Source organism: Labrus bergylta, chromosome 21 (assembly GCF_963930695.1).
Source record: "Labrus bergylta chromosome 21, fLabBer1.1, whole genome shotgun sequence".
In the NCBI taxonomy this organism is placed as follows: Eukaryota; Metazoa; Chordata; class Actinopteri; order Labriformes; family Labridae; genus Labrus; species Labrus bergylta.
This window is the reverse complement of record NC_089215.1, coordinates 2,442,903-2,469,366: the sequence shown is the minus strand read 5'-3', so window position 1 is coordinate 2,469,366 and position 26,464 is coordinate 2,442,903. Positions and strand designations below refer to the sequence as shown.

Below are 26,464 nucleotides of genomic sequence, written 5' to 3'. Positions count from 1 at the left end.
CCTCCAGAGATGAAAACAGAGCTGTTTTTTCTGAGCTTGTGTGATATAAAATTGTATTTCCAGCATTTTTGTTTTTTTTACATTTCACACATCTGAAGAACAGCTGTTACACAAAATGTAAAAGTGATGGTACATTTTACAGCAGCCTTGAACTCCTTAACCATGTTTAATGTACAATGCAAATTTTAAATGCATGTTTTCATTGTCTGATCTATTCCCCGTCCGATTGCATCTCCAGGTATTTGATTAAATTCCTCTCCAAACTGACTGACTACCAGGACTTTAACAAGATGACGCCTGGAAACATCGCCATCGTCCTCGGTCCAAACCTGCTGTGGATGAACAATGAAGGGTAAGACGTCCGGGGAAAGATGCAATAGTTACAATCTTTTGACTTTTTATTAAAGGTACAATATGTAGCTTCCACCACCAGGGGGCGCTCAATCAATACTACAATAACAAAAGATGACGTTGAGGCTGGCGGGGAATCACGGGAGTTCTCTCTGCTACCACGCTTACGCTTCCTTATGCAGCGGGCTTTGACTTAACGGCCAGTGTTTCCATGGCAAAGATAAACATTCTGTCTGTCATGGCGGCTCATCATGGTGGCCGCTTCGACAAGACACGTCCCGTTACAACAATAGAATTACAGATTTCTCTGGCTTTGATAACTGTTGGAAATATTTGAGGTCATGTCAGTACTCAACAAAAAAAAAATCACAAAGGTTTAGTCAAGTTTTAAATAATTAAATTAATTAATAATGTAAAAATTGTCATAAAATTCTACATATTGTAGCCTACGACTATAAAATAAGACGAGAGGTTCTTCAGTGAAATGTCCAGATAGCATGATATGTTTAAACATTATTATCGCTCAAATCAAGCACTCAACATTTTCTCTGTTAAAACTTCTCAAACTTGTGAATAAATGTTTTTTTTTGTGCAATATCTGGAGTGAACATGGATATTGAAGTAGTATTTTATTACAGTTTGGCTTCTCCCTGAGTGTCAGCTAACTCTGCAGTTTGAAAGAGGGTGAAGGACGTGTTCTTGTAACTCACTCGTCTTATCCATCTTCAACTTTTAATGAGCAATTTAACAGCCTTCAGTTACGATGTGGTTTTCATTTTCTCATTTAATGCTTCTGAAAATGTCCTAATCATCGCTGCTTCTCCTCGACATCCCGCCATGAAAAAAAAAAAAAAAGAACTCTGTCTCCTTTCTGTCTGCAGAAACATCACAGAGATGATGACAACAGTTTCCCTGCAGATCGTTGGGATCATCGAGCCGATCATCCAGCACGCCGACTGGTTCTTCCCCGGAGGTGAGGAGGAATAACTCAAAACACCAGAAGACTTTTTCATGTTTATATAACTCGGGATCAAATATTAAAAACACTGCATCGCCTCTTGCAGAAATCGAGTTCAATGTCACTGGGAACTACGGGAGCCCGGTGCACACAAACCACAACGCAAACTTCAGCCTGATGCCGTCACCGGACATGGATCAGGTGGATCGACGGCAGAACGACCAGAGTCGACGGCCGCTCAGCGTCGCCACGGACAACATGATGCTGGAGTTCTACAAAAAGGACGGGTACGACCCCAAAGGGCACGCCGACACGCTCTGAATAACAATGCTTAAATGCTTATGTTGAACAGGTATAATGTTAAGCCTTTTCAACATCTTAGTTTATAGTGTATGCATGCTTAATCGAGGAGTAAGATAAATATTATGATGCTGCACATGTGCAGCACACAGTGTTGAAATTAAACTGCACACCTAAAAGGAGCTGTATCCAATATGACATTAAAATGAGCTGCAAACAGGGGAGCTGGTGGTGCAGTGGGTAGTGCGCGCCACCAGCTGTAGTGGATGCTAAAGTCCTTCAAGCGGGCGGCCCAGGTTCCAATTCAGCCTGTGGCTCCTTTCCCGCATGTCATTCCCCATACTCTCTCTCTCCCTGATTTCCAGCTCTATCCACTGACCTATCTCTCCATCAAAGACTTTATATGCGATTTTTTGATCCAGCAGATGTCGCCCTTGAGCACCAGCATGAAACCAAAACAACTCACGCTGCATTGTTGTGTTAGCATGCTAATGCTAGCGATCTTTATGATGCTGGTATCTTCACACTGCATGTAAATTTACCTGAAATGAGCGTGATCTAGAAACACAGTTAAGCAGTGAGTACAGTATGTTATTCTTCTTTTCTCTAGTTCCTCAATTAAACAACTTTTATACACGAGGGGAGGAGTCAGCCGGCCATCCTGGCGATGTAAACAAAGTGAAGATAGGACTCTGAAAACTCTGAAAACATCACAGACAGTGGGACTCGGGTGTTACACCCATTGTAGACAGTCATGACTCACAGAGTTATTTTCAGAGAGTTGATTTCGATTACATTTCAGTGTGAAAAATCACATATAAAGCCTTTAAAGGTACAAAAAAAAAAAAAAAGAGCTGCAAATAGTATGCTTGTAAAAAATCTGAGCTATGAAGGACAACTGCTCTGACAACACTCACTCACACACTCTGGTGTCACTCCTCCTCTGAATCAATCAGCAGTCCCCTCCACCTCTGTGGCGTCGTTACAGCTTCACTCAGGGTGGATCCCGTCTGACAGCTCCACTGACAAGTCAGCTCTAAGTTTTCTTCTCTTGACGAGGCCACTTTCTGAGGCACGTAAAGTTTTCTGCATGACTTCCCTTTGACGGGGTCGGACATGAGATGTGCGAGTTGGAATGAATTCCCCGATGATTACACAAGTTTCATGTGTTAGAGTGACCTCAGCGGGGAAAAGCTCAGTTTCACTAAGAGATGGACAGAAAGAGTACTGTGTCACTCTTTATCTGCTGCAGCCGCATTCAAGCTGAGTGGAGAAAGAGACTGAAAGAGAGAGAGAGAGATGACATTTAGTCTGTGAAATGAGGAATCAGACAATCCTCAAGCTTTGGAGGAGGATTAGCGGAGACCCAGTCAGACGGTTTTCGTTCTCTTTTTTTCTCCCTCGGTCTCTGTGCGTCTTCTTTTAATGCTTTGATACATCCTCGTTGTTATCAGACCCTGCGGGTAGCCTGAGCCCTGCAGCCCTGGGACCACGAGTAGCCCGGCTAATTAAACCTGGACCGAGTGTGTGCTGTGTGTCTGATCAATAGAGCTGAGCTTTCAAAAGAAACACAAAGAACACTCCTCAGAAAACCAGCAGGCTCGACACAAAGAGGCTGCCATTCCTTTGACAGACTTCCTTTTTATGTACAGTGTAAAAGATGTTTGGGTTAGGGTTAGCTGTATTTCAATTTTTTACTCAAAGCAAAATGTCCAGGACGCTGAAATCTGCTGCTATTGCGGATTTTTGCTCATTAGCAGGACATTAGCAGACAATATGTTGGAATAAAATCAAACTACATAAAAATATAAGAATAATGCCAATTGCCAGTCAACCAGTATAAGCCCTTTCAGGTGTAATGGGGATCACTTCGTCTCCCCATACGCCTCTGCAACATTCAGATTGAAGCAAATCGTCCAAGGGGCGTAAATATCACGGCCTGAATCAGCAGTCTGAATGGGGCTATAGACTGCTCTAGGCCACTCCAGTCACCGCTATAGGCCAAGGCAACTTGTCATATTTATATATATATTTCTATACTGATTAAATAACTGATTGGTAGATTTTGGTTTTCATTGTTGCCCCTATGCATTCCAGCCCTTATGCTCAGCTAAGCTAACTGGTTCTAGCTTCTATTTATTGGACAGATCTGAGCAGTACGAAGCCGTAAGATACGATACGAAACAAATCAAATCAATGTGATAGATAGGGTGATGGTGCGTTCCATTTACCTCGGAACTCGGATCTCGGAACTGGGAATTACGTCACACCCGAGTTAACCGCGTTACAGTTGCAAAGTCGGAAAAGCAACATGGACTCCGGCAGTACCTTTGTTTTGCTAAAACCAGACGACAACAACAACACACTATGTGATAGTTTCTGACCGAAAATAACATGAAAACACCTCCACAGAGAGAACTTTCACGATACCATCGGTGTGATTGATTTAATTACACAAAAAGACGACTAAGCTGCTGATAAACACAGTAACAACTTAAACATCCTTGTTGATGCACGTAGCAGCCATATTGGATCTGAACTCAGGCTACTGAAGATTCTCCAAATTTCTGAGTCGGAATTCCGACTTCAGGGGGCGTTCCTGATGACGTATCAGACCGGCAACTCGGAATTTCTGACATCCGAGGTCAAATGGACGTAGTCTTAGCCTGACTGGTACCAACAATACGTATTTTTCCTCCAACCCTAATTTAAGGCAAGAGCCGAATAGCCGCTCTGCAGTTGCAAGAAAGTGTTATTTCTGGGTAAACTCTTGTATCCATTGGGGAGACTTTGACCTAATTAAGGCTAAATGGAACAATTACTATCTCTCTTGGTTTTCTCCATGCTTGGAGAGCTTCAGGGAGAGCACATTTCACCTCTCAAAAATCGCTCTCCTTGTTACACTCAGCACAGCTCCGGTCCCTCGCAGCCCCTTGCCAGGCCAGCCTCCCCATTCGCTCTTCCATCTTGGCTCTTGTCTTACAAGTTTATCCTGCCAAAGTGCCTGTGTGCTTTGATAACACTGCTTTTTAATGAGACCAATGGGGGGGGGGAATCCTTACTCCTGTCCTCATTTTGCCTGTTTCTGTTTTAACAATGCAGCATTAGGAAGATACAAAGGTACAGTATAGATCATTTCCTCAAGTCATCCTCTCTTCACCTCCTGTTCCGTCTCAGCTGCCCATTGACAGGAACTGTCCGTCATCATTCATGTGTGTGTGTTTAATGCTCCAGTCAGGCCTGCCCGATGCGACACACTTGGACTCCTGTAGTTCAGTGTCTCTGGGAGAGTGTGGGTGACACATGGGTGATGGGGACAAAGCAGCTCTTTCTTTCAGTGTTTACATAAGAAGCATCTTTGCTGAACCTGTTCGACCTGTAAGTAAAATAACTGCCTGTTGGTATGTTTGAGCAAACTGAACATTTAAGTGTGTTTTGGAAATACCAATTCCCTGGTTGCTACCTGTTCATGTTTGTACTATCACTATGAAGAGACAACCAATGGCGAGTTAGCCTAGCTTAGCATAATCACTTGAAACATGGAGAGAACGCTAGCTTGGCTGTTCTAAAGACAAAAAAAAAGATTACAACTTAATCTATTACAAAGCAAGCACATATTATGCAACAGAGTTAAGCTGTATAAGGAAGTGGCAACTGTCACCCGATTGGTTGTTAGCCCTGAGCCAAACCTTTTGGGCGCTGCCATTTTTTTAAAACAACAAATGACCGTATTTCCACAAAATCAACTTGTTGGGCTTCATATTACCCAACATTAGCTAGAAACAGATACCTGTATACGTTTGACTTTGTCCTGCTTCAGGTGGTTACATCTATCAAAACTGAAAATGGGGTAATAGTTTATGACCATTTGTGGACATATAAAATCAATATACCTTAAGGGATGTTTTTCCTTGAGACACACCCCAAAAAAAGTGTTGTTGTCGCACATTCTTCCTTTAAGAGGTTACAGCTGCTGGTAGAGGAATAGTTCTACAAATGACATTACTTAAACCTCAACTTGTTTTTCTTCTTCTTCTTATATAAACATGTAAGTACGGCTCACATAAATTATATATAATGGGTTATTTATTGATGATGCTGGTACACAGATTTTTTTTTTGCCATTGGACAAAGCCAGGGTAGCTGTTTTATCCTGTTATTGTTCATAAGGCTAAGCTAAGCTAAAATCCAAAAAGAAAGCTGATGAGGGTGTTCCCAAATGTTTGTGTTCATTCAAACCAAACTGCGGTCATGTTGCAGTTCTAAAACGTTTTGATTCCTCGTCACCTCACCCACACTTTGTCGTCCAAAGGGAACTTTTCCATTGAAGCAAGACACTGTTTGGATAAAATGTTCTTTGTTCTTGCATGCTTAAGATTGTTAATGTAAGCACATACGATCATACAAAGGCCAAGGGGGGCGGGGAGTACCTTTTCATCGGCTTCAGCTGCGATGATTTGTAAAAGGGGTGTCGACCCGCACTGAACCACACTCACACTCGCCCTCCCTTTGGTCTGATTGGCTCTGCCTCTGTGTCCCAATGCAGCATGGGTGTCAGGGTGATGGACACTACATGGGTGTCGCGCAGGGGATCGTCTTCTTCTTCGCGCAAAAATTCCTCCACGCCGCCAAACGTGCATCCCCCGACCCCGCCCTGTGACGCTCTCATTCCAGAGCAACCTGGGGAATACGCCGCATCCCCCTCCCCCACCCCTCCGCCCAATAGCAGCGACCGAGCCAGGTAAGGCTGTCGTGCCCCCCCCCCTGCCCTCCTGTTTCAACTCCGACAAACACACTTTTTGCACATGCTGCTGCCCCCCCCCCCCCACCCCTTTACCGCGTGTGCTTCTGCTGCTGCTGCTGCTACGTCCTGCAACTGACCACAGAGCAGCACTGTCTGCCCTTACTCCCGTTTCCCCCCTCCCCCCCTTCAGCAGAATGCTCATCCTCTCACCTGTCACCTCCTTAAGATCTCCCCATGTATCACCTCTGATGAAGCATGTCATTTTAAAACTCTGTGATTGCTCTTAACATCTTGATTTGTCACATTTCTCATCCCTGAGTCGTGTGTGGAGTCGTTTTAGAATAAACAAACTGTACGTCCTGTGGTGCAAGGTTTCCACTTCTGCTTGGACGTATTTCTATGTAAAGAAATGTGGTAACACTTTAGAATAACCATCATCTATAAATGGTAAATAAGGGTAAATAGATAGTTAATTAATAATTAGTTAATAGTTATTTACTGTTAACAAACAATGAAATGATAGTTAATAATGTTTGCTAATGATTTGTAATGCTATAATAATAATAATAATGTTATGTTAACAGTTTATTGATGCGCACATTATAACATTTCATAAACTTTATAAAGTGTATGAAATGTTATAATGTATAATAAACTGTTAACATAACATATATTATAGCATTACAAATCATTAGCAAACAGTATTAACTATCATTTCATTGTTTGTTAACAGTAAATAACTATTAACTAATTATTAATTAACTATTATTTACCCGTCATAGATGATGGTTATTATAAAGTCTTACCAAAAATGTTTATAGAAGTTCTTTAGAAATGTTTTTACTGCTGCATGTTGCATGAAAGATTTCTGTGTTTTTGTTTTTGCTGTTAGTCCGAGCATCATTAACAGCATAAGCGTCCATTGTCGCAAGGCCCTGCAATGGATGAGGTGACTTTTCCTGTTTCATTTTGTGGTTTGAAAACCATAGATCACCTTTTCTTTACTCCGTGATAAGCCACCGAGAGCCCGTATTCCCCCCCCCCACACCACCAACACAATAATTAAATATCACCAGATTCCTTCCCCTCATTATGCACCAATCTTAGAAGCCCCTCCCCCACACACTTCTTCATACCTTTAGACACTAATGAATCCATTCAGCATTTTCCGTCTCCAGACGACAATTTTAATTCCCCGTGAAACATTGCTATGTTTATCATTGCAGCTCGGATGATGCATCCTCCAATTGGTCGGACTCCTGTTACGCCTACCCCTCCCCCGAGGAGGAGAGGCCGCCTCCCCCTTACCCCTCTTCCTCCTCTTCCTCCTCCTCTTCTTGCTCGTCCTTTTCAATCCCGCACCACCACTTCTACACCCGAGCACCCCCGTGTAAGCGTCCCGTCGCTCCCGGTCCCGAATCCGTTCCCCCCGGCCCGTCCCCTCCCCCACGCCGCACCGGCTACAGCCCGCCCCCGCTCCTCCACTCCCTCAGCCCGTCCCCCCAGCAGCTTGATGTCAACTCCAACCCCAAACCCAGCTCCCTGCACCTGCCCAAACAGGCCTCTCTGTCTGACGCTTCGCATGCCGCCCAGTCCGAGACAAACGGCTCCACCCTTTACATTAAACCCCCGCTCGTTCTTACTCGCCACGATCTGTTCCTTGGCTCCCCAAAACCCCCAAACACCCCCCTATCCGCTCCCCCTCCATGGGCAGCCTGTGCCTGTAACCGGGAGAAAGGAGCCAAGCTGACTAGGTAAATAAGGAAACCCTGATCTACTAATGCCAACACACACAAATGACAAACTGAAAGAGGGATGGGGAGGAGAGAGGATGGGGGGAGATGAAGACCCCCCCCAAAAAAACTTCTTCGTCTTATTTAGTTGCCTTGGTTGTTGCATCAGTCAGTCATGGAAAACAGTGCTCTTTAAGAAACGCCATTATCAGATCCATCTTTAATTTAACAGCCATGAATGCCATCCATAACTTTCCATGTTGCCAGGATATTCAGGAGCCGGTTGCCAGGCAACAAAGGAAATTCAAAGCTTTCATTGCATACCATTATAAAAGTGGGCGTTAATGAGTCATAGCACTAACTCAGTCAGCGCTGAGCAGTAGACTGCAGGATCAGAACCTTGACAGTGAATTAAAAACAACACACCATGTTATTATTGTGAAGTAAAACAACACATCAGCAACGCCGCTGAAGGACGTTATCATGTTTGACATTGGGGGGGGGGGGGGGAGAAGCCCAGAGATGCTGGTGTGTGGATGTCTCCATCTGGACCTTAAATCCCAGCAGTTTCAATCATGCACTCGTGCCTCATCTGCTGACAGTCAAAGTATAAACTGGTTATGTTGTGACCTTCAGGCCCCTCTTCCCATTGGCATTCAAGCTGCACTGCGCTGTACCAGTGAGGAAAATCCATTAAGCCATTAGGGTTTTATTTGGGATTCTTGAACCACTTCTGCTGCAGCGCAGTGTAGTCGACATGTCCGCCTGCAGCCGTGGTCACTCAGAGAATCTGACATTGAACTATGGGCGCTCTTATAAATATATATTTTTTTATATTTCAAGAGATTTATGGACTCAGGGCTGACATCTTATTAAAGAGAAGTGAGCAGCAGCTTGTGATTCCTTTTTGCCTGTTTCTCTCTCTTTCACTTTCCCCTCAGTACTCTGAAGAATAAGGAGCTGTCTCCGGTGATCGGGCAGAAGGGAACGATGACCTCTAGTGGACAGTCGCAGCACTGTGAGAACAGCCCTCACTCTCTGAGGAGAGGTAAAAGTCACAGCAGCAGCGTTTAACAGAATTTAAACCCACAATCATTCATGTCAGACGTACTTTTACAGACTTGCTTTTATGTGATGTCTTTTCTTACAGGTTTGACTATTTTTATCTTCTTTTACTTCTTACTGTCTTTTTATTTATGCTCTTATCTTAACTCCTCTTGTGTTTTAACTTGGTCATTTCTTATCTTACTTACTTTGTCTATTTATGTTTTATATTTATATTTACTTTTTATTTTTATTAATATTATAGTTTTTGGTTTATTTATCCTTTAACCACTTGTTTCTATTTCTTTTTCTGCTCTTACCTTCTTATTGCTGTTCTCTTTTGATTTGCTTTTAGCTCTTTTAGTTTCTTACATCTTTTTAAATCTTTGTTCCTCTTGGTCTCAGCTCGTGTTGTTGGGTTCTTGTGTTTCCTGGGTTCTTATGATGGTTCTTATGATGGTTCTTGTGATAGTTCTTATGATGGTTCTTGTGATGGTTCTTGTGATGGTCTGGTTCTATTTGTCTGTTGGGTATCGTGCACTTTGGGTTCTTTTCGGTTGAATTGTATTTAATTATTTTTAGTATTTTGCATTTGTTATGTTCTTGCTGTTGTTTATGTTCTTCTGTGTTTGGTTTAGTTTGTTCTTGTTTTTGCTGTTAAAATCTGTTCTTGCATGTCGGCCTCTCTGCAGCAAAGAAGCTCGCCCCGATCCCGCCTAAAGTCCCCTACTGCCAGACGGGAGCCATGTCCGACCAGTCGACGGGTCAGCCGTCTCCGGTCAGCCTGTCGCCCACTCCTCCCAGCACCCCCTCCCCCTACGGCTTCAGCTACCCACAGGGGTACGCCACCATCGGCTCCCCGGGACAGTCCCAGATGGCGACCACCCCATCGCTCTCCTCGCCGCCCTCCCTGGCGGGGACTCTGACTAAGAACAGGCCGACCCCCAAACCGCCGAGGCAAAGGCCCAGCTTACCTCCACCTCAGCCCCCCTCCACGCCCGGCACCAGTCCCCAACCTTTGGAGCACTCGACGGGTCTGCTGGATGGTTTGTCTCCTGGGGAGAGCATGTCTACAGGTAACTCTCACAAAGCACTACACCTGAAACACCTTCAACAGGCTGTTATTATTAAATAAGGCTTTTATAGACTTTTACAGAAAAGTAGTTAAGAACCTAAACTATCATGGTATTCTTCTGTTTATTGGATGAAATGGAAGGTACAGATTATAGTTTATACATTATAAATACCTTCACTTTGTTCTTCATAATATGTATAGGAAAGTTCTGGTGAAATTTAAATACAAATTAAAGCCAACAATCCCATAAAAACACCAAAACCAACGAAAAATGATCCAACAGGTGCTGCTGAAAGTGTCTCATTAGTCGACGCCACAGGCCAGGAATAAATAAATATTTATCATCCCATACGACATAAAAGTTACTGAGACATCAAAGAGAAACGAGAGCATCATAAAAAGGATTATAAGAACAAACTAGAATAGAATAAAGGAGATTAAATAAAAAAATAAAAAATACAACTAAATCAAATCAGGATTAATCCGCTGATGAAAAATAGTAACAAACTAATGATTTGTATCCTACTGTAGTATCGAGTAGAGTTACCAGCAGGATGTTACTGAGCCTACTTATAAAAACTAAAATAAAAATGTTTATTTGTGACTGGATTTGATCGGATAATATGTATTTTTTAAGAGTTATTTTTCGGGCTATTTATGCCTTTATAGGAGAGTGGATAGAGTTGGAAATCAGGGAGAGAGAGAGAGTTACAGGTCAGATTCAAACCTGGGCCGCCCACTTGGGAGGACCACATCCTCCATACATGGAGCACACACGCTAACCACTAGGCTACTGGCGCCCAATGGATAATATTTTTTAGTTTCAGCCAAGGGATTTAAAGCTGACATTGAAGGAAAGTACGAGAGAGATGAATCACACACGTTAGTTTTTGTGTTTTTATGGGATTTGTTTGTGTATGTTCCTCCCTAGGAAACCTATAGAATAATATCCACACTGTATCCGTCTGTATCAGGCTCTGTGAAGTGTTTTAATCGTATGTATTTATTTATAATTACAGTGAGAATACTGGTAGGTAAATGACTGTTTTTGGTCTAATTCCCGCTCTTGTCGACTGCTCTTATTGTCTCACTTACAGCGGTATGAGCCACAGTGCTTCTATATGAGAAGGACTTTTAGGGTAAGCAGGAGTCCCCCCCCCCAAACTCCTACAATCCCATCTCAACCCCCCCTCCCCTCTGCCATCCTGGCCAAAACCCGGAGCTAATAGAGTGAAGTTGTCAGCAGACGCAGATTATAAAGCCGGTCATGATGTCACTGCTCTACGGCAGCTTCACTCTAAAGCTCCTCCGGATGTACCTGTACGTCATGTTTGATCCCGACATGCAGCCGCTGTGTTCAGAGCAGCTCTAACCCCATTTGTTGCCCTTTGCATGATGGCTGAGACTGATGCGATGCATGGCTTACATACATGGGCGTGTCCAGCAGACAAACCAGGGCAGGATGCAATAAAAAATAAATAAAAAAATCCAACCTGTTTTTGCCCTTTGGATTCTCTCCCATAATGCCTTGCTCCAGCTGCCTCCCCCATGGCTTTGAAAGTCACTGATCCGACTCCCCCCCACCTCCCCACACATACACACTTCCACTCCACTCCACAATGTTGTGCCTCACTGCCCACCGCTGCTCCTCCTCAGTCAGCGCACTTTGTGAAGTTCTCCATCACGTGTGTTACAGTGTGGACGTCATCATTGTCTCCAGTGAAACATGAAACATGAAACATGAAACATGAAACATGCATCGAGCTGAGGTCAACACACCGTTATACATGAGTATAACTCACTGTGTGTTTTGACAGCGCTCACTGTATCGATTGGTCTTTGTGGTCATTGAACATGTCATTGACTTTTCTCCAATAGTGTTGGCGATGTTAAGACTTTGACTTTAGAACTTTATTTTTTTTTATATTTTTTTTTTGGGGCTTTTTGTGCCTTTTGGAGAGACAGGACAGTGGATAGAGACGGAAATCAAGGAGAGAGAGAGTAGGGAATGACATGCAGGAAAGGAGCCACAGGTTGGATTTGAACCTGGGCCAGCCGCTTGGAGGACTATAGCCTCCATATATGGGGCGCACACACTAACCACTGTGCCACCTGCGCCACAACTTTAGAACTTTTCAAAGGTTTTTCTTACTTTAACTTTTAGTCAACTTTAGAACTTCTTTATTATTGAGAAATAATAAGCATGCATGCTGCATTCAGCATGCAGAGTACCAATCAGAAAAAAACTGAAGGGACATATGATGTCACATGACACATGGGAAAAACGAGTTTCTGAGTTGTAGAATGCACATGATAACTGCTCAAGTTGGAGCAACAACTCGGAAATTCAGGAAAGAATTAGGAGCCAAACCTGTCGACTGACAGAAACTGGGACCATCCGAGGAGCACCTGAATGCACCAGTTTCCAAGTTGAGTAGTCTTTTTACTGACTTGTGTTCATGTGCTTTCACTGTGAAAAAAGTGTGAATCTTTTAACAACAGACATGTGTGAATGTCTCTGTTGCAAGTTATTTTTGAGCACAAAGTTGATGTGCAATTCGCAAATTAATAAAAAGTATCTTAAAATTCATTAAACATATTTTGCCCCCCCATGTGATGACAAATCTGACGTCAAGTCGGGAAGTCGGGAACCTGGTTCTTTCTTGAGATTCTGAGTTGGTGTTCAGACTTGAGCAGACGTTCATTTGAATTTTCCAACTCTTGAACTAATTTTTCCGATTTGTCCGACACCACATGAATGCAGGCATAGGCTAGATACTACTAGTATTCAATACTCAGTTGCATTATGGGAATTGTAGGATCTAACCTGTTTGAAGTTTGACTGATGCTAGGTAGTAAAAGTGAGGAACCTTCATATTTAGACACTGCAGCATGAAGATTATTTTTGACTAAATTGTGTTAGAAAATCATTTGTCCTTACTTCATTTGATAAATAAAAATAAAACATAAATCTCACATTTCAGGATATTCCAAACATCTTTTTTTGGTGCATTTTCCTGCTTCATTTTGTGTGCGCGTTATTTTAATGGTCAGGTATGTTTCAGGTAAACTAACGCCACAGGGGCCTGCGCTGAGCCCAGGTCTCTCCTCTGGATGATTAGGAGCAACTCTGCAGCCAAAGACTGAAACCAGAAGAATCAAGGCTTTTATAAAAGCAGATTAGGAACCACTGGTTTAACATTTTTAATATTAACTTGAGGGTAGTACTTAAGTGTCCACAGACTTTTGGCCCATTCTTTTATTTTGACTAAATAAAATGTGTTTTCTATCGTGCATTCTTCCCTATCATGCATTTTGTATTTATTCATACTGTAGCTATGGTGGATGACCTACATGCTGTTTGTAACATCATTCAGCATCAGTGAAAACTTCTGGACTCTTCTACAACAATCTGCTTCACTCTTCAGCAGCCTCTGTCTCACTCTCTTCTCACCCTGATGTCTGTGTTTTTTTCTGCTTCTGCCAGACGCTCTCTGCAACCTGGACATCCCGGTCATCGACGTGGACCTGGACGGTATTTTTGACTTGCCCCACATCGCCCCCTTCAGGAACTCATTGGCGCTGCTCGAATCGAAAAAAAAACGAGCGGAGTCAGAGGAAGAGTCTGAGAGCACAGTGCTATGACGCCGCTGAGTTCCCCTACACACACACACACAACGCTACTGCTGCACTGCTCGCTCAAAGAAACACACACAAAACAAAAACACACACACTCACTCATCCACCCTCACCTCTCTAGCTGCATCTGTTCGGCCTCTATGTGGAATTCATCATCACCTAAACACACGACTTCTAGACAAATTCAAAAGAAAGAAACTAAAAAGAAACCACCAGGTGTTAGGGACGACATCATCAGGGTTGGCTTTTGATCAGACGCACATTTAGACGTTTTATGTTGGCTGAAAAAACATGTTTTTATATTTAATCTTTTCTGTTTCTTTTTGCCTTATTTTTTGACTCACTTGCAATATTGCCTTTAACTTCATACACGAGACTGGAAACAGGCTGCTGGGAGGGACGAGCGCTCTTTTGCTGCTGCTGCTGCTTCTAAAGTGAATTGAAGAAGTGACTGCACATCTGTCCCGCCAACACTAAGGCGTTCTTATTTTTGTTTTTTCTCTTTGTCCTTTTCTTTATCTGTCATCTTAATGTCGTCCTGCGTTCCCCCCGGGGCGTCTCCTTATGAAGTTGCCTACTTGGGGCACATGGTTTCTGTCCCACCTGAGCGTTCACTGTGAGTGTGCCAGTTTGTTGTTTTTATGGAAAGTGTGTGTGTGTGTGTGTGTTTTGTATGTGTTTGGTAACTGTACTATATAATGTTGCACTGTTGGTGTCGTGGAGCGTAAACAGGAATGCATGTTTTTTGACATTTTTGGGAAAAGAACTACCAGGTTTGTAAAGAGGTCACAAGTCCAATCACACTTTTCTCTGGTGTTTTAAAAGGCGCCCGATGAAGGAGCTAAATCACTGAATATTTATTGTTTATACTGTACATTCTCAGAATATATGACACAAATAACACTATAAGTCAAATAAGATCATATTTTGTATCGACAGAAGAGCTATAAAGACCCATATCATCCCGAGAGATTCATACAGTCAGGGAGCTTTGAAATATATTAGATGCATTATTTATCAAAGGAACAGAACACAAGGGTTCACATGTTTTGGTTTTTTTTAGGAACTTAAAATGTTTAGTGAGGTGGGATAGGAAAAGGAACCTCATGGGATTACGCGTTATTATTTTGGCAGCACGCTAACTTTCATGGGATTTTATTTTTTCCATGCAGCGTCATGAACAGGAAGCAGAATCACAGAGATCACACAGATGTACATGTTTGGAACAATGGAGCCTGGAGTCAGCCACCACAACATGTTTAAATTCATAAGTTAATGCAGCGCAATGACAGCTGGTGTCGGCTCCAGCCCCACGCGACCCCGAGCAGGAAAAGCGGTATAGATAATAGATTTAATGAAGTCCGACCCACAAAGCAGGAGCTCTGTGAGCGGCAGCGTTCATGTACTCTGGAGTTTGGACTTGATCTAAAGTTCACACGGTACCTTAATGATTAGGATTCTTAATTAAGCCCCATTTCCACCAAGCGGTCCAGTTTGGTTCAGAACAGTTTGGTACCGTAAACCCTGATCATCCTTTGGTTTCCACAGCCAATCGTACCCTTACTCATCACTAAATCACAGCAGCGCGACATAGTATACACAGCCAATGAATCCAGCAAAGAAGAAGAATGTGACGCAGCTCACAAAAATCAATGATTCTTAGGAAGGTCTGCGTCTTCGAGGTCGTCCATATGGCGGTGCTACGCCCTGACAGTAGTCGCAAAAAACATTACCGCTGTCACACAGGAAGTGAAGATTCTTTCGACCAATCAGCGGACTGCAGTGTGTCTAGCTCTAACCTTTAGGGTCGGATTGGTACGCTTGGCATCCGAACAGAAGGAAGTAAAAAACAGTGGGACGGTCCAAATCTGTTATTTTGGTACCGAACTATTCCCAACTTTTGAAGGTGGAAACAACAATAAATGTGTACCAAACTGAACAGAACTGAACCGGACCACTTGGTGGAAACGAGGCTTTATTACATGTTAAAAGATGATCAAGTGGAGCCATCCACTGAATTCAAACCGTCAGCCAGAAAAACAGATTTTAGGATATGTTTTGGAGCATTTTTAAATGACCTGCTGCGGTCAATAATCATCATTGTGGTGGTGAATGTTGTGAGTATTTTGATGGCATACTGCTCCATATGGAACAATCTGTGACAACACATCATGAGAATCATCCCCTGTGAGGCGTTCACTCACTAAAGTGCTGGTGCCACATCACTACGGTAACTCACAGGAACTCTGAGAAGTGATGAAGCCGATATTTTTTGGTCCATATAACTGAAGGCAAACAAAGAGATGTGTGTGTGTGTTTATTTTAGAGAGAGTATTTATACAGAGATATTTCTGAATCCTTTTTACTGGCTCTTACGAGTTGAGATTGTTTCCGCTATAAATGAATCATATCTGAGGATTGAGGAATAAACGGGACCAGATTTCCCCTGCTGGCGCGCTGAACTCTTCAGGAGGGTCGGCTGAACAGAAAACTTGAATATCAATAAAAACTGGAGTGACAAGGTTTGGGTACGACAGCAGCAGTTTGTTATTTGCCTTGTGGTGGGGGTTTCGCTGTGACCATATCCCGATTTGTAAGACTTTGATTTTGTCCTGCGACGATCCACTGAACACGGCCTCAAAGTCACTGTGCTGCTCTGCCATCTTGTTTTCTTTTCAAGGACTTCTGTAAATACTGAAACATCTGTACATACCACGTTGTGTATATACAGAGAGGGGAGACTTTTAAATATATATATGTATAAATAGATATATACTGTATGGACAATTATAAATGATGAGCATTATAAGATTATACTGTACATATAATATTATAATGTGTTCTAGCACAATGTTGCCACATTCACACACAGTAGAGTAACTTTATAAGGCACAGTAGCTCTGATGGTTCAATCTAGTTTTAGGATCTTCTCAATAACGACAGTGCAGTGAGTTCACGAGCATTACAAAATAAGAAAAACTTTCTACACATTAGGGGCGCAAATGATGAACAATTTCAATATTGACTTATTTGTTTACCCATCCTTTTTTAATTTATTTTAAAAGCCTGATGATATTGAAAAATCACAATTTAAATTTCCCAAAGTGACGTCAACAAAGCGTTTGCAAGTCCGACTAACGGTCTCAAATCTGTGGTTACTTTGATAATTTTCACATAGGACGAAAGAAAAACAGGAAAAAATGAAATATTTGTACAGGTACAAAATGTGAAAATGATTCCCGATTGATTTCCAGTCAATCAATTCATCTTTAAAAAATACCAACTGCGTCCAGCTCTACCAGGGTTAAAGGTCACATATTATGAAAGTTACATGAGACATGTATGTGTCTCTAGTCCGTCTACAAGACCGCTCATGATGAGAAAAGTCCATCCTCTGTCTTCTGCCTGCTCCACTTTTCAGAAAATGTGTGCTCAAACAGGCCGTTTGGAGATTTTCCCTTCATGACATCACAAAGGGCAGTAGCCCCTCCCCCAGGTGGGTGACACTCCCACAGCTAGGTGTTTGTTCTGCCCTCTGAGTCTGCCTTCTCACCGTAAACAATAGGACATGGAGCGAGGAAGCACCCAAGCCCTTCCAGAGACGGGGCGTGGTCAGACACAGCTCATTTACATATTTAAAGGTACAGACACAGAAACAGTCTGTTCTGAGCAGGGCTGAAATAGAGGGGTTTATAGGCATGATCAAATACAGGATCAGAGTGGATTTAGAACAAGAAACTTCACACACATGTTTTGGAGAGCTCTGAGACTTATTTAAATGTATTTATTTGGTTGAAGAGGAGGATGATATGTGACCTTTAAGACACGTGATTGGATGCAGTCTGATTAAATTAGCCGACCTCAAATAGTGAGAAAAAAAAAAAAAAAAAAAAAAGAGTTCTTGTTCAAATCTGGCTGTGCTGAGTTGAATGGCGTGTCCTGTCTTTGTCTGGATTTCCGTGTTACAATGTGCTGCTCTTCGTTTTGTACTAAAAAGGCTTTCAGATCAAGGCTTGTACATACACTATCCATCAAACGCAACTTTATTAACAATAAAACTAGCGACCGGCGACAGATTCCAGAGACAGTTTCCAGTATTACAGCTTCTGTGAGCATGCCCTTTGAGCTCTAAAAAGACGAAGGCCTTTTTTCAATTTTTACATGAATAGGAATGTACTGGTGATAGACGATGTTGTGGACGTTGAAGTATAAGAGGGTGGTGGGGTGTTTGTTAAAAAGTGAGTTATGATCAAGTTTAGGGAGAGGGAGGGTGGGGTCGTTCGATTCGACATTGTCCCGTGTGAAACTCGGCAGCATGCTTTTTTTTAAACCATGCCTATGAAAAGTGTCTGATCTTTGGTCCTTTATAAATGTGCTTGTATTTATTTTTTATAAGATAGATCGACCTTTATAAAAGAAGAGTCAGTGTGGCCCCACATACTTACTTTTTTTTTTTTTGTCAAACTCTCCGTTCATTCAGCCAACAGTCTTTGTTTGAAACACTTAATATTTGTTTTCACCGTGTATCTTCTATGTCATACTTTACATTCAACCCTTTTTTATTTAGACGAGTAAGAAAAGCACATCAGTACGAAGTATCTAAAATCTCCAGAGAGACGACCAGAAACCTGCTTAAATCTCTTCTATGACACTGAATCATGAAACCATTTTTTACTCATACAGTTTGTAGATTACACTGTGTTGCATGCAGCCATTGAAAGTACATCTCCAATCATCTTTTTCTATGTTTGCTTCGGTTTCATTTTAAGATATGGGGGCCAAAATAAATAAAAAAAAGGGGAACACATAAAGGAGTCTTTTTAAACTTAAAAAAAGTTCTTTGTGTCTACCTGTACTGATGCTGTGGACTCTTGAGGAAATGCCTTTTCTTGGCCACGATATCTCCCGGTCACCACTTGGAACACAGTGTACAGAGAGAGAAAAATACAATTAACCTCATCCGAATGTTGAAACTATTAAAAATGTTTTTATATTATTTTGGGATTCCTGTGCTTCTTTGTATTTAATCTTTTTTTTTTACTCAGATAGTTGTAATGACAGGAACATTCTGTGGAGAGATGGAGACCGAACATGAAAAGAAAGAGAAGCCAGAGAGAAGTGCAGGAGTTTGTTAAACGCTGGAATCAAACTGTCACAGCAGAGCGCCTTCAGTCACAGCCGAGCGGCTTCAGCGAAGGCCAAACCCGTTCTGCAGAGGCATAAAAAAACATTTGGATGACTCTTCTGAATTGCAAGGTAAATCTTGAAAAGGCTGACGGTGACAGCGGAGAAAGGCCCAGAGCATGCAGAATTCTTTGATGGCCGTCATGCTGTGTGGAAGCTGTTTAACGGCTTAACTCGAGTGTTCAACAAACACCTTTTTATGGTCACAACTCGAGTGTGCTTCATGAAAAGACGAAATATTTCATTTTATAGGGTAGTGTAAAACCTGTTCAGGTATGTAGTCATGCAGATTGTTGGAGATAGTTAGATATGAAGATAAAACTAAGAACTTCTAATGTCAGCCTCATGGTGGCTTTAGAGTTGAAGTCTGAGGATTGTTTTGGCACAAGAACATGCATACCCAAACTAAAAAAATATATTTTTACTTAAAAACCAAAAGTGGCAGGTGATAAAGATTAAACCTTAGTTTGTGAGAGGAGTTAGTAGGATGTATTCTGTGTGAAATATAAATGTCAATACACAATTCCATCTTTAATCCAATCTGCTGCAGCTGAAAACTCAACAGCTACTTCTTTAGCAGGAGTCAGTTATATTAGCTTGCCAGCATTTAATTGATGGGACACAGAAGATGCACATTGGCACCTGACTTGGATGCCTTCCACATCATTTGCAGACGGAATGACGGCCGTCAATACCGACATTCAACCCATACACCTGTGCATCCTTACATCTGTGCATCCTTACATCTGTGCATCCCTACATCTGTGCACCTCTACATCTGTGCATCTCTACATCTGTGCACCTCTACATCTGTGCATCTCTACATCTGTGCACCTCTACATCTGTGCACCTCTACATCTGTGCACCTCTACATCTGTGCACCTCTACATCTGTGCATCTCTACATCTGTGCATCCCTACATCTGTGCACCTCTACATCTGTGCACCTCTACATCTGTGCACCTCTACATCTGTGCATCTCTACATCTGTGCATCCCTACATCTGTGCACCTCTACATCTGTGCATCTCTACATCTGTGCATCCCTACATCTGTGCACCTCTACATCTGTGCACCTCTACATCTGTGCATCTCTACATCTGTGCACCTCTACATCTGTGCACCTCTACATCTGTGCATCTCTACATCTGTGCACCTCTACATCTGTGCACCTCTACATCTGTGCATCCCTACATCTGTGCATCTATACAACTGTGCATCCCTACATCTGTGCATCTCTACAACTGTGCACCTTTACATCTGTGCACCTCTACATCTGTGCATCTCTACATCTGTGCATCCCTACATCTGTGCATCCATACATCTGTGCATCTCTACATCTGTGCATCCTTACATCTGTGCATCTCTACATCTGTACATCCTTACATCTGTGCATCCATACATCTGTGCACCCCTACATCTGTGCATCCATACATCTGTGCATCCCTACATCTGTGCATCCCTACATCTGTGCATCTCTACATCTGTGCATCCATACATCTGTGCATCTCTACATCTGTGCATCCCTACATCTGTGCATCCCTACATCTGTGCACCTCTACATCTGTGCATCCTTACATCTGTGCATCTCTACATCTGTGCATCCATACATCTGTGCACCCCTACATCTGTGCACCTCTACATCTGTGCATCCATACATCTGTGCATCTCTACATCTGTGCATCCATACATCTGTGCATCCCTACATCTGTGCACCTCTACATCTGTGCATCCATACATCTGTGCATCTCTACATCTGTGCACCCCTACATCTGTGCATCTCTACATCTGTGCACCTCTACATCTGTGCATCCCTACATCTGTGCACCCCTACATCTGTGCATCTCTACATCTGTGCATCCATACATCTGTGCACCCCTACATCTGTGCATCCATACATCTGTGCACCCTTACATCTGTGCACCCTTACATCTGTGCATCCCTACATCTGTACATCCCTACATCTGTGCATCTCTACATCTGTGCACCCCTACATCTATGCACCCCTACATCTGTGCATCCCTACATCTGTACATCTGTACATTGTACATCCCTACATCTGTGCATCTCTACATCTGTGCATCCCTACATCTGTGCAACCCTAGTTGAAACCAATACTAAAAAGAATGTTTCCTGACTTTTTCACCCCATACTAATTTCCACTTCTCTAAATTGTGTTGAATTGAAAGCAGAAATATCAGACGATATATTTAAATACCTCAGGAGAAGAAAGCAAGACTCTTTAGCAGGATACAAACTACTACCACATTTAAGTAACACTTCAGAACTGGCCCTTTAAAGATGACTGGATTTGGATTTGGATGTCATAAATGAAACATGCGTCATGAGCTTTTACCTTTGACATTTATTCAAAAAGTTAAACTGTGGTGAGGCAGCTGCTCCGAATTACTTGTCCTGTTGAGCAATCACAACACAACAGAGCAGAGTGTTACATTGTGTTGCTTTGTTTTTATCAGTGACAGAAATTAACACAATAATCAAGCACTACTGAACTCTATTTAACAACTCAGCTGTGATGCAACATAAATCCCAAATCAACAAGAAGAAGCCTCTTACCAAAGTCCATGTTGATGTGTAACGGTAAGTCGTACATCTGCAAGTACTGCTTTGGAGTCAGGAGTTCATCTCGAGTCAGAAGTTTGTCCAGAACCTTCTGAGAGACGATTAGCTCTGGAGTTTCATCCAGCACAGACCCGGGTCCAGCCTAGAGTACATTTGAACAATCAAAGAACCTGGACACTGACAGACTTATTTTAAAATTAAAAATGAAATATAACTATAAAAAACATCTCAAATAGTAAATGTACCTTCTTGGATATGTCCATGTGTTCTCCCAGCTTCTGCAGTGCAGACAGAAGAGTGCAGACCACAGTCTCCGTGCTCTCTTCCTCTTCATCAAGTCTCTTAGCTTCAGTGTCTCTCAAAGCCTGATCTGCACTGAGAACCTTCAGTCAACAACATCAAACACTCAGTCAAACAATACTCAACACATACAGGTGAAAAATAACAGAGGGGAAAACCACCAAACAAAGGTGTGGAGGAGCTTAATTTAACCTTGTAGCTCCACTGCTGGAACAGCCTGCTCTCAGGATGATTGTCCATGAACACAACCTTTGGATCTTCCAGCAAGGTCCTGAAAGGAAATGTGAAAATTAGCTAATTTACAATCTACAAATTTTTGTTTAAAAACTAAATATATATTTTTTTAGTTCAATGGACACTACCATAAGGAACTATCAGACGTATTTCCAAACTTAAGATCGAAGAAACAAAGTAAGACACTTGTTCACTTGTTGAGTTTAAATATAAAGAAAATAATGAATAGGTAAATATAAAAATGGGCGCAGAATGTAAATATTTAACAGACAGCAGCTGACATTTATTTACCAAACTTAACAAGATGAGAGAATCTGTGACCATGCTCATCATCACATCTTTTTTAAACCACTTGCTAACTCTGGCTTCTCACTTGGCGATCTGTTCGTCTGTTGAATTGTTGCAGACATGTGAATGTAAACGTCTGAATGCTGCTGTGTTCGTTTCCTTTTTATTATCTCGGCTTCTTGTCAATGACTCGGTCGGCTGACAACCCCACATTGAATGATATTTATCTGAAGAAAAGAAGAAAAGAAGAAAATCGATCTCACCATTCCTGCTGTTGTTGCATCTCTTTAAGGTCTTTCAGAACAGAGAGCAGAACCTCCCTGGATGACTGCAACAGAGCCCCACAGAGTACAAAGTATCCCATAAGAAATCTTTATCATAGACGGGCGATGTGAATAATTATTTGTCTGTAAAACTTACTTCGATGACATGCAGCACACAGGATGGATAGATTAAAAGGAGGCCTGTCATGTGATCCAGTATGTACTGTTTGCTGAGCTGGAAGTTAAGTCTTTCATAATGAGCTGCATGGAAACACACACACACACACACACACACACACACACACACACACGCAGACACAAAAAAAGAACTTAGTGTGAGTTGTGTTGCAGACAGCAGGGAGGCCGAGTATCCTGACAACATGAAAGCACAGCTGTGTTGTCAAAACATAGTTCAAGTCTTTCCTGGGGCTTTTTATCGTGGGGTTTTCTCCTCTAACTTTTGTCCAAGAATTCCAAACGCATCAAGATCTTACACAGACGACTATTTACATATTGAGGTGTAAAAGCTATAAAGACATTTAAACAAGAGAAAAGAGAAAGTTTTCACAGCTAACAGGGCGACTGCAGAATGTTTTTGAAGAAAAGAAAGAGCTCAAAATTGTTCTGATTTTCCAAGAATATCTATGAGATTACTATCACCACCCTTCATTTCCCCTGAGGGATTAAGGGAGCATAAGGTGATTAGTTCATTGATTAAAATGATATTGCAAGTTGAATTTAAATGCCTTCTTTAATCAAGCACCGGGCTTTTGTGCTCCCCGTCTTTGGAGCTGTAAGGTAATTGAGGGCTGACCTCCTATTTCTGTCTTGTCAGCAAGATGATCGGGGAGGCGAGCAATCACGATCAGCCGCTGGAGCACGATTTTCTGCGGAGACAATAACAAAAAAAAAGGTTTGAGAAAAGATGAAATGCTGAAGTCCTGAAACACCGTACGATATTGTTACAATCAAAAAATATTGAAACCTGTTTCGATGCCATGCAACAAAAATAGAATTCCGAAACACAAAATATTGGACAATTTATTGTTTTTAAGTATGAAAAGTGGGAAGGCAAACTCATGCACCCTGTTTGTCTAAATTGCACAAAAACATTACCAACATTTTTCTGCTTTTTATTTAAATGAATTTGATACCAACCACATCTTCTTCTGCATCTTTACTTTGTACCATAAGCCTGTCGAATAAACTCATCCCAGTTTTATCCTCTTTCTTTTCATCTGCTTTCAATCTGCTCATTTCCTCCATCCTACGTCCTCTGAGTCAGGTTTTGACGACTGAGTGAGGAAACTGAAGCCTTAGTGAGTGGCGTGCCTTCACTGTTTATAAGAGCTTTATATCCTAGAAACCTATTGTTCAAGAAACGCAATGAAGCGTCCTCTGATACAATATACACTGGTAAAAAAACAAGTGAGCCAATCCCAGGCCAGGACTGAGAACAAAGCATTCAGATGACAAATGCTCTTTGGTTTAAAGCTGCTGTTTTTTTCTGGACTTTTGCTGCTACCTTCATGTGGTAAGAAAACTGATCTGTGATTAAGGGTTCAAGATTTAATTTCTCTTTTGCTACTACAAAAGTACTAAAATGTCTCCAGGAGACCCTGTGGTTGATTAATTTCGGAATTTCTTTTAAAATATTATTTTTAAGTTATTTTCTTTTAAATTGCTAACTGGTGTCTTCAACCTGCAATGTGCTCTTTAAGTCTTTAAAGAAGTAAAATATATATTTTTTAATGCGATTTAATTCGTAGACTGTACCTCCAACAGTCCTTAAATTCAAGTTTATGGAAGAACTTCCAATCACATGTCAGGAGGTCTCCCTGTGAGTGTTGAACCCCTGTTGTACTTAAATAAACTAACATAATAAAACCAAATTATTGATATTATTATTTGTTTTGATTTGGTTTTTTTTTGTTAAGTAATTTGGCTCCCAATTTTACTAAAACACCAAAGCTGTTGTAAGGGTGTACTATTACCAAATTCTTCATTAAATAAATTATTTTTTGTTTAGTTTATTATTTTTAGCAAAGTGTCCAGAAAGAACCATCCACTATTTTGGGACACAGTAACCATATTTAATAATTTTAAATATGCCAAGTTATTTTATGCATTTCATGGCATTTACGTAAAATTACGTAACGCGGCGTTAACTGTTACGGGGTAGTTAGCTACACCATCATAACATTGCGGTACAAACCTCTCTCATTCTTCCTTGTAGCACAACATCAAACATATTCGTGACATTGTCTTCTTCTTCTTCCGGGTCTCTGTATTCATAAGACTTGCCTGAAACACTTCTATATTTTTGTGAAGAAGCCATGATGGCCCCAACTTGTAAACTTAGCAGGAAATGTTTGGGGTCTCGGCTGCTCTCATAGTAACCGTTACTATGACAACAAGCAGGCACTGATCTGACGTATCTGACGTTACGCACTACCGTACTTTTTTATTTTAATTAATAAATTGACTGTTATCTTTTTTGTCTTCTTGTTATTAAAACCACTGCCCACATACACAGGTTTGTGATGTGCTGAAGGACTTTTGGAAGTCTATTAATTTTTTTACTAAATCTGTTTTGGAAATGGAATTTGATTTAAACTCTTGTCTGTATTTATTAAATGACTCCCCAGATTTTCAGTTAGATAGAAAAAAAATGCAGAATATTAATAATTATAACATATTTTGCCAATAAAGGTATATTACTTTTTTGGGAAAAATGAATCTCCGCCAACCTTTAAGTTGTTTTTGGATCAAGTGTCACAATGTTTACCGTTAGAGAAACTAACTTTGGAAAAATGTAACCGTGGTCATATTTTTCAGGACTTTTGTTCTTCCATTGATCTGTTGCTTAGAGGAATTTTCTAAAGGTTGTCAACAATGCTAATGCAATGAAGCTATGATGTTATGATATCTAATTTTTTTATTATTATTTAATTCCCCCTTTTTTTAATCATTTTTTCTATCATAATAAAAAGTATTATTAGTATTACTGTTAGGATTGTTTTTCTTGTTTTTGCTTTGTTTTTCTGTTTATGCATGGAGGCCTATGTATGCAGACATGCATGTATGTATGTGTTCATGTTGGTGGAGGGAGGGATATACTGACATTCTGTGTACAGTTTGTTGATCGTTGTATACCCATCCCAAATAAAAAGATGATTTAAAAAAACACTCCCCCACCAAAATCAGTATAGAGATATCTAAGTAAAAAGTTATTTTATAACTACGTTTTTCCTGTAAAAAAAAAAAGAAAAAAGAAAAACCTCCCAATATTCTGTGTCTGAAGAGCAGGAGGCTGCAGGATCAGGACCGCAGATCTAGGACCTTCGTGTTTTTTCGACAGGGCCTCCCAGAGCCTTATTTTACTACTATAACATTATATAATACTTCACCAAACATCCATCCAAATATATTAGTTTAAAAAAACCCCGCTATTTCAAGAGATGACCAGCAGGTGGTGCTAACTTTACCTTGTCATGCGCAGTTCATGCGCAGTAGTGACGCTGGCGAACACAACAGTGAGTAATTATAGACTGATTATTTACAGTCAAAATACAGATAATATTTTGAGTATTTTAACATCATTTTATTGCAAGAATCCACAGAGGAAGGCAAGACCAGAAAATAACATATTTTTTCCTTTTCTATTAAATAATGATTTTATTTGTGGGTATTTTTAAGCGGATTTTATTTGAGTCACCGATGAGCAAAAGTAAAGCCATTCACATGCACTAAACTGTTTTCTGCATTTC

At 41.3% G+C, this 26,464-nt stretch overlaps 2 protein-coding genes across 8 annotated transcripts in view; one reads left to right on the top strand and one right to left on the bottom strand.

Annotated features, from left to right (window-relative positions):
* The window catches only part of LOC109995914 (rho GTPase-activating protein 44), an 80,610-nt gene extending 61,770 nt beyond the window's left edge, over positions 1–18,840 (top strand). The window contains exons 14-22 of one of the 5 annotated variants that reach the window (XM_065949610.1): positions 239–352; positions 1,233–1,324; positions 1,416–1,596; positions 4,712–4,729; positions 6,156–6,350; positions 7,580–8,107; positions 9,028–9,134; positions 9,823–10,206; positions 13,693–18,840. In XM_065949610.1, the coding sequence (XP_065805682.1) occupies positions 239–352; positions 1,233–1,324; positions 1,416–1,596; positions 4,712–4,729; positions 6,156–6,350; positions 7,580–8,107; positions 9,028–9,134; positions 9,823–10,206; positions 13,693–13,850 (1,777 nt within the window). In that variant the 3' untranslated portion in view covers positions 13,851–18,840. Of the gene's footprint in view, positions 1–238; positions 353–1,232; positions 1,325–1,415; positions 1,597–4,711; positions 4,730–6,155; positions 6,351–7,579; positions 8,108–9,027; positions 9,135–9,822; positions 10,207–11,302; positions 11,345–13,692 lie in introns of all 5 variants that reach the window. The other 4 variants (XM_065949607.1, XM_020649813.3, XM_065949608.1 and 1 more) reach the window with 4 other exon arrangements.
* An 87-nt stretch (positions 18,841–18,927) lies between these two features.
* tex47 (testis expressed 47) lies at positions 18,928–25,761 on the bottom strand. Of its 3 annotated transcripts, XM_065949612.1 has the most exons (9): positions 24,910–25,761; positions 23,509–23,581; positions 22,852–22,955; positions 22,695–22,759; positions 22,102–22,180; positions 21,855–21,992; positions 21,604–21,751; positions 21,383–21,441; positions 18,928–19,053 (listed from the first exon to the last, which is right to left on the bottom strand). In XM_065949612.1, exons 1-8 carry the CDS (start codon positions 25,030–25,032, stop codon positions 21,404–21,406), a joined length of 768 nt encoding a protein of 255 aa, XP_065805684.1. In that variant the 5' UTR covers positions 25,033–25,761; the 3' UTR covers positions 18,928–19,053; positions 21,383–21,403. The 3 variants fall into 3 exon arrangements, with proteins under 3 accessions (XP_065805684.1, XP_065805683.1, XP_065805685.1); XM_065949611.1 differs by lacking the exon at positions 18,928–19,053 and having other exon boundaries at positions 21,372–21,441; positions 24,910–25,760; XM_065949613.1 differs by lacking the exons at positions 18,928–19,053; positions 24,910–25,761 and adding an exon at positions 23,853–24,553 and having other exon boundaries at positions 21,372–21,441.
* Positions 25,762–26,464: the final 703 nt, after the last annotated feature.

Coding starts and splice junctions, on each gene's coding strand:
- tex47 (XM_065949612.1), bottom strand. CDS start 25,032: ATGGCTTCTTCACAAAAATATAGAAGTGTTTCAGGCAAGTCTTATGAA. Junction 23,582..24,909: donor TACAAGGAAGAATGAGAGAG/GTTTGTACCGCA, acceptor TTGTCTCCGCAG/AAAATCGTGCTCCAGCGGCT. Junction 21,442..21,603: donor ACACATCAACATGGACTTTG/GTAAGAGGCTTC, acceptor ATTGCTCAACAG/GACAAGTAATTCGGAGCAGC.